Genomic DNA, 6,760 nt, shown 5'->3' with positions numbered 1-6,760 from the left:
CGGGCTTGTCGTCGGCTGCCACGTGGCCGAGTGGCCACATATCGACAATCGTGTTGGCTGATAAGGTCTTGTCGGCTTCGGTTGAGCCGATAGATCCACTCGGCTCTCGTGCGACCGATGATGTATTTTTTTTCTTTTTAAACCGCACAATATTTCTAAAATTTAATGAAAAATATATTATTAAAAAAAATAGTGCCAGGACAAGAGCAGTGGTTGCGCTGTGGACCGTGGACAACAACCATTGAGAGGTGGCAGCAGCCGCCATCAGCGTAGGTGCGTCAAGCTGTCCATGCCTCCAACCTCTCTCCCACGGATACACAGTAGCGCTACAGACCCTCATCATCCTTGCTGCCTGCCACGAGCACTCTCCTCCTTGTTGTTTTGTGAAGCGACTGGACTGGTGTCATTTGGTGCGCGTCGCATTGGAGGAGTAGATGAGCACGAGTGCTAGACAGCAGTACCGAACCACTACCAGGCAGGCAAAAGCCACCTGTAGATGCAACACTGGTTGGCGCTTTCTCTAGTGCGTTTAGGTTCCAGAAAACTCTCATCTGTGTTCAATAGGGTTCGCGCCTGCGCAGTTTGGTTGCGGCGGACTCGGGTTTTCTTTGCTCTTTTCTTCTTGGTGGAATTTCGAGAGATGCTCCGGGTTCCAATCAGTGGCTGAAATCTCTCTCGGGATTAAGGTACGTCGAACAGAATCTCTTCCCTCCTTGGAGTTTTCAAAAGAACGAGCGTGATTGATTCTTGGTGTCTGTTTGGTTCTCCACTTGGGTTTGGTCAGCGTGGTCAAATTCCGGTTGACTCTTCAGTGGATGATGCTTCACTCCCCTCCTGGGAATGTTTTTCTGTTTCTTGTCCATTTTTCTATCTCCCTTTCTGGCACCAAGAAAGGGATGGTTTCTAGATCTGAGCAGCTGGATGAGTGCTTTAGTGTTAATCTCAGTTCGGAAGTTATTTCTTCTGTTTGGTTTCTGTTAGTATCTTTAAAAGTTCCAATTTTCCTCCTCTCCTTCTGTTACCGTAACTAGTGTGCCGTCAATTTCTTGTTATAGAAAGAGAGATCCAACGTTCTGCTCTCCTCTTTTTAGATAATAAATAGTCTTTTCATTTTTTTAATGTATCCTATACCTGAATTGCAAATAATTCAGTCTGTCTGAGCGAACTGCGAATCTGTGATTTTACTTTCCTTCCCACTGATTTTTTTCACCTTTCTATTTGTGGATAGAACAAGAAATGCATGTTCTGTAAGTTTGTTCCGCCCAAACAGGCATTAACTTGATTGCTGTCCTTTCAGCAGACAGAAGGAGAAAATTGCCCTGAGAGGTAGAGATGGAGATGCCTGATATTGAAGCTGGCACGGTAGTCACTGATTCTGATAGTTCAAGAAGGCCACAAGACAATACTGCGACAACAATCCCAAACAGTGGAAGTTTAGAAGGTTCAAGCCACAAGACCACAAAGACCACCAGGTTCAAAGACGACGGCGACGACGGGGTTGTTGAGATTACCCTTGACATTCAACGCGATTCAGTGTCAATCCAAGATGTCAGGCCAGTTGCATTTGACGATAGTGGCTCAGCATCAGCACACAGTGGTGCACTGGTGTCACCTTCCTCATCAAGGGGTGGCAAGCTGTCATCAAAACTGAGACAGGTGACAAATGGGCTAAAGCTGACGAATCCAAGCAAGAAGGTGCCACCGCCGACCGCACCAAAGACCGCGAGGAAGAGATATGACCGAAGCAAGAGCAGTGCTGCAGTGGCACTCAAAGGCTTGCAGTTTGTGACTGCGAAAGTTGGCAACGATGGCTGGACTGCCGTGGAGAAACGATTCAATCACCTACAGGTTGATGGCATGCTACTCCGTTCAAGATTTGGGAAATGCATTGGTAACTTAAAACGGTTTCAGTGAATATAGATACGTATTTGAAAGAATGGTAATTCAAATATTGCTGCTTTTGATTGTTCAGGGATGGAAGGGTCTGACGAGTTTGCGATGCAAATGTTTGACTCGTTAGCGAGGAAGAGAGGGATGGTGAAGCAAGTGCTGACTAAGGAGGAGCTGAAAGATTTCTGGGAGCAACTCGGTGATCAGGGTTTTGACAACCGTCTGCAAACGTTCTTTGACATGTTAGTAGTTTGTGCTAAATAATTTACTTGTTTTGTTATTGTTCGGTTCTTGATGGAGATGAATTAATCCAAATTTCACTTCAAAATACTTAACACCATTTACTGCATTTTTGAAGTAAAACTACCGCAACAACTTATATTTCGTTATGATTACGGATCGGTCCTCCATCATCATAGGTTGTGTTTTCTTTCTATTCCAGACTGCTCTTACAAAGGTTTTGAAGTACTGTTTGTGGATGTATGCATTTTGTTATCTAGAGGCTGAGTGTGAACTCTTTCTGGTTTTATTGCCTTGTTCCTTTGATTTTTTTGGTCGTTTAATATAGCACTTTAACATGTCTTGACCTCTTTGTTCAGGGTTGACAAAAATGCTGATGGAAGAATCACCTCAGAGGAGGTTAAGGAGGTTAGTAGGAAGAGCCAAAACTGAAAGATCTAGTTTTAATGTCCTCATGGTGTAAATTTGATGCATTAAGCAAATGACAACATGCTTTCGCAGATTATTGCGCTTAGTGCATCAGCAAATAAACTTTCCAAGATAAAAGAGCGAGCTGATGAGTACACAGCACTTATCATGGAAGAGCTTGACCCTAACAACTTGGGCTACATAGAGGTATGTCCAATAAACTAACAGTTGAGAATTGTGCCACAGTTTTTTCCTAACCAATCTAAACGTTAACAGCTCGAGGACTTGGAGGCACTCTTACTGCAATCACCATCTGAAGCTGTCGCAAGATCAACGACCACCCACAGCTCGAAACTTAGCAAAGCTCTTAGCATGAAGCTCGCACCTAGCAATGACACAAGTCCACTTCACCACCACTGGCAGGAGTTTTTGTACTTTGTTGAGGAAAACTGGAAGCGCATATGGGTCGTCACTCTCTGGCTTTCAATCTGCATCGCCCTTTTCGTTTGGAAGTTCATCCAGTATCGTAACCGGGCTGTATTTCACATCATGGGCTACTGCGTGGCCACTGCAAAGGGTGCCGCAGAGACCCTGAAATTCAATATGGCCCTGGTCCTTCTTCCTGTCTGCCGTAATACAATCACATGGATTCGATCAAAGACACAGATCGGAGCTGTTGTACCCTTCAATGACAACATAAACTTCCATAAGGTAATGTTAATGCCATGTGCCTGTTCTTATGTGCGAAAACCTTTGGATCTGATATTTTATAGTGAGAATGTGAGATGTGGTAAGAGCACATTACTATCAAAAGAACAAATCAGAGAGAGGGAGGGAGGGAGCTGGAAATGACAGCGATGAAATGTTCCTAATGAGAAAAGATTTGGCAAGTCAAACATTTGCCTTGCATACAAGCTCGAAGAGTTGGAGGGAATTTTGTTCTCTTACAATCCTTTCCTATACAAGAACCTACTGTTGTACCCTGAGATAACTTTCTTTACCATGTTTTTCCACTTTTCTTGCCTGTACATATCTATTTTTTTAAAATGTATGCAGTATGAGATGTATTGTTTCTTGCAAAGAAAAAAGCTAAGCTCTAATCCTCTCAAACGCCTCTAATTGGTCCTACCATGCTTTGTGTTCATTGGGTTTGCACTGTCAAACATAAGGTTATTACATATTTCTCCATGACCTCGAAAGAGAGGGTAGCAGTCCTGGCCTTGCAAAATCGTGTTATCTCTGGGAGCCCTAACTGGATTAGGATATTAGTCGTTTTCCTCAGCACTGAAAGCATATTGTCCATTGTTCAGTCATTATGGAGCACAAAAGGATCGTGAATCTTTCCATTGCATGTGAGCACACAACTTATTATCAGTGAGCCAATGCGAGTAACCTGTTGACGATGTCTGATAGATAACTTAGCAGCTAGCACTAAGTAAACTGTGCCGAACATAGCTAGCTATAGTGGATGTTACATAATCCTCTGGCTGATATCTTATTGTGCAGGTAATAGCAGCAGGTGTTGCAGTTGGTGTTGCTCTGCATGCAGGTGCTCATCTCACATGTGATTTTCCTCTCTTGCTCCATGCAAGTGATGCAAAATATGAACCAATGAAGCCTTTCTTTGGGGAGAAAAGGCCACCAAACTACTGGTGGTTTGTAAAAGGAACCGCAGGGTGGACCGGTATTGTCATGGTAGTGCTCATGTCAATAGCTTTTGTATTAGCCCAGCCATGGTTCCGACGTAACAAGCTCAAGGACTCTAATCCACTCAAGAAGATGACTGGTTTCAATGCCTTTTGGTTTACACACCACCTATTTGCTATTGTGTATGCACTGCTCATCGTCCATGGAACAAGTTTGTATCTAACCAAGGAGTGGTACAAGAAATCGGTAAAAGCCTATACCCTAATGTCACTGAAAAATGTAATGCTCAATATCGATACTTATTGATGGTTTATTACTGTTATCAGACATGGATGTACATTGCTTATCCTGTCTTCTTATATTCATGCGAGCGCATTGTTCGGTTATTTAGGAGCCATGATGCAGTTAAGATTCAGAAGGTACGACCATTAAACAGCCCCTTTCATATGGTTTTTCCTTGTTTGTCTTTCTGACCATAAACAATCCGACAAACAATTGCTTAATTTTCTTGTAAATGTAGTGTGTCTTAGTAAGTACCAACCCATTTAATATGGGAGATGTATTATGAACAGAAATAAGCTTTAATTATTGAAAAATCTGAAACATTATTTCTTAGTAACGTTTAACTTTTGTGTCTTCAACAGGTTGCGGTATATCCTGGGCATGTGTTGGCTCTTTATATGTCCAAGCCACCTGGTTTTAGATACCGGAGTGGGCAGTACATCTTCATAAATTGCGGTGCTGTATCTCCATATGAATGGTGCGTACGTTACATGCTTTGAGAAACAGTTGCATTAATATTATATGAACTCAGCAGATGACTAATAGCAGTACGGAAAATGTGTTCCATCACAGGCATCCATTTTCCATTACATCGGCACCAGGAGATAATTACCTCAGTGTGCACATCCGCGCAAAGGGTGATTGGACTTCTCGGCTTAGGACCGTCTTCTCTGAGGTAAATCAGCCTCTTTTGGCCTTTGGTTCGTCCGGTGGTCTCGTCCTGTTGGAAGTTTGTCTAAGGAACCAATAATAACCTTAACTATAAACCAGGCGTGTCGGCCTCCAACTGAAGGGGAAAGTGGACTCCTTAGAGCTGACCTCTCCAGGGGAGTCACTGACAGCAACGCAAGGTGAAAAAGAACTTCTCAGTTTGTTTCAAAAATGTACTACAGCGCAATATATTTCAAACTCATGTCTGATTCTGACCCAAACCCAAAACTTTGTTTGGCATGTACAAGATTCCCTAAACTTTTGATTGATGGACCATATGGTGCTCCAGCACAAGATTACCGTGAATATGATGTGCTACTGCTCATTGGGCTTGGCATTGGAGCCACCCCTTTGATCAGCATTGTGAAGGATGTGCTTAACCACATCCAGCGTGAGGGATCAGTTCGTGGAACAGAGCCGGGGGGCACTGGTAAGGCAAAGAAGAAACCGTTTATGACAAAGAGGGTCTACTTCTACTGGGTCACAAGGGAGGAGGGCTCCTTTGAATGGTTCAGAGGGGTGATGAACGAGGTGGCTGAGAAGGACAAGGGTGAAGTGATCGAGCTCCACAACCATTGCTCGAGTGTGTATCAAGAGGGCGATGCTCGTTCCGCACTCATTGTCATGCTTCAAGAACTCCAGCATGCAAAGAAGGGAGTTGACATCTTGTCCGGAACCAGCGTCAAGACTCACTTTGCCCGGCCTAATTGGCGAAGCGTCTTCAAGCGTGTCGCGGTCAACCATGAGAATCAGCGTGTCGGTCTGTGTTTCTTCCATTCTCACATCAATCTGGTACTACAAATGTGGGTAATTACCACCATCATATGCTAACCTTTATTTTTGTTTCAGGGGTTTTCTATTGTGGTGAGCCTGTTCTTGTGCCGCAGCTGCGGCAGTTGTCGGCAGATTTCACCCACAAGACAAACACAAAGTTTGAGTTTCACAAGGAGAACTTCTAGTAGTGTAGCTTGTATAAGAATATGTCTATGCCATGCTTCATCAGGTGAATTGTATGGGTTGTATTATTATTTTGTAAAGGTGGGAAATAAAATGGGAGTGGTTTTGCCTAGTCCTGTGTTCAGTCTTGTTTACTCTATGTTGTTAAGGAGTATATATCAGTATTAGGTTTAGGAATCCTATTTGGCTATGCTTCCTTTCCTTGTATCCAAGTCTTGCGCCTTGCAATACAATCAAGTTGCAATCATAACATGGTATTAGAGTTTAAGTCTTATTTTAGCATGCACAACGTGCGCTTGATCCTCTCCTTGCGTCGCTGTTGTTTCTTTGCTGCCTCTAACAGTCAAGTCGCATTCATAGGATATGTGAAAGGATCGGTATGGTCCACTAGGGGGGTATATAGATGACTAACGAATTTTTAACTTATCTTGATAAAATTAAGACTCAATAGAAAAATAGATTGTCTAGATATAGATATGTAACTAAATGAAGAACCATATGACAAGCAAAACAACAACGAATATGAGCACAAGGTAAACACATAATAAAAGCTTATACAAAGTAAATACACGAAGTAACTGCTGTCGGGTCCTGGGACCGGGGTACGTGGGCCAGTCGGTCTGCG

The 6,760-nt window shown here is 43.2% G+C and overlaps 1 protein-coding gene across 2 annotated transcripts; it reads left to right on the top strand.

Moving 5' to 3' along the window:
* The first annotated feature begins 274 nt into the window (after positions 1–274).
* LOC123443473 (respiratory burst oxidase homolog protein B-like) lies at positions 275–6,247 on the top strand. 2 transcript variants are annotated; one of them, XM_045119847.1, is made up of 13 exons: positions 275–686; positions 1,298–1,891; positions 1,973–2,132; positions 2,490–2,538; positions 2,632–2,745; positions 2,815–3,249; positions 4,045–4,431; positions 4,512–4,604; positions 4,830–4,945; positions 5,041–5,143; positions 5,239–5,318; positions 5,427–5,938; positions 6,028–6,247. In XM_045119847.1, the coding sequence occupies exons 2-13, from the start codon at positions 1,333–1,335 to the stop codon at positions 6,135–6,137; spliced, it is 2,718 nt and encodes a 905-aa protein (XP_044975782.1). In that variant the 5' UTR covers positions 275–686; positions 1,298–1,332; the 3' UTR covers positions 6,138–6,247. The 2 variants fall into 2 exon arrangements, with proteins under 2 accessions (XP_044975782.1, XP_044975783.1); XM_045119848.1 differs by having other exon boundaries at positions 283–686; positions 1,301–1,891.
* Positions 6,248–6,760: the final 513 nt, after the last annotated feature.

Source organism: Hordeum vulgare, chromosome 3H (assembly GCF_904849725.1).
Source record: "Hordeum vulgare subsp. vulgare chromosome 3H, MorexV3_pseudomolecules_assembly, whole genome shotgun sequence".
NCBI lineage: Eukaryota > Viridiplantae > Streptophyta > Magnoliopsida > Poales > Poaceae > Hordeum > Hordeum vulgare.
This window is presented reverse-complemented; position numbering and strand designations above follow the sequence as displayed.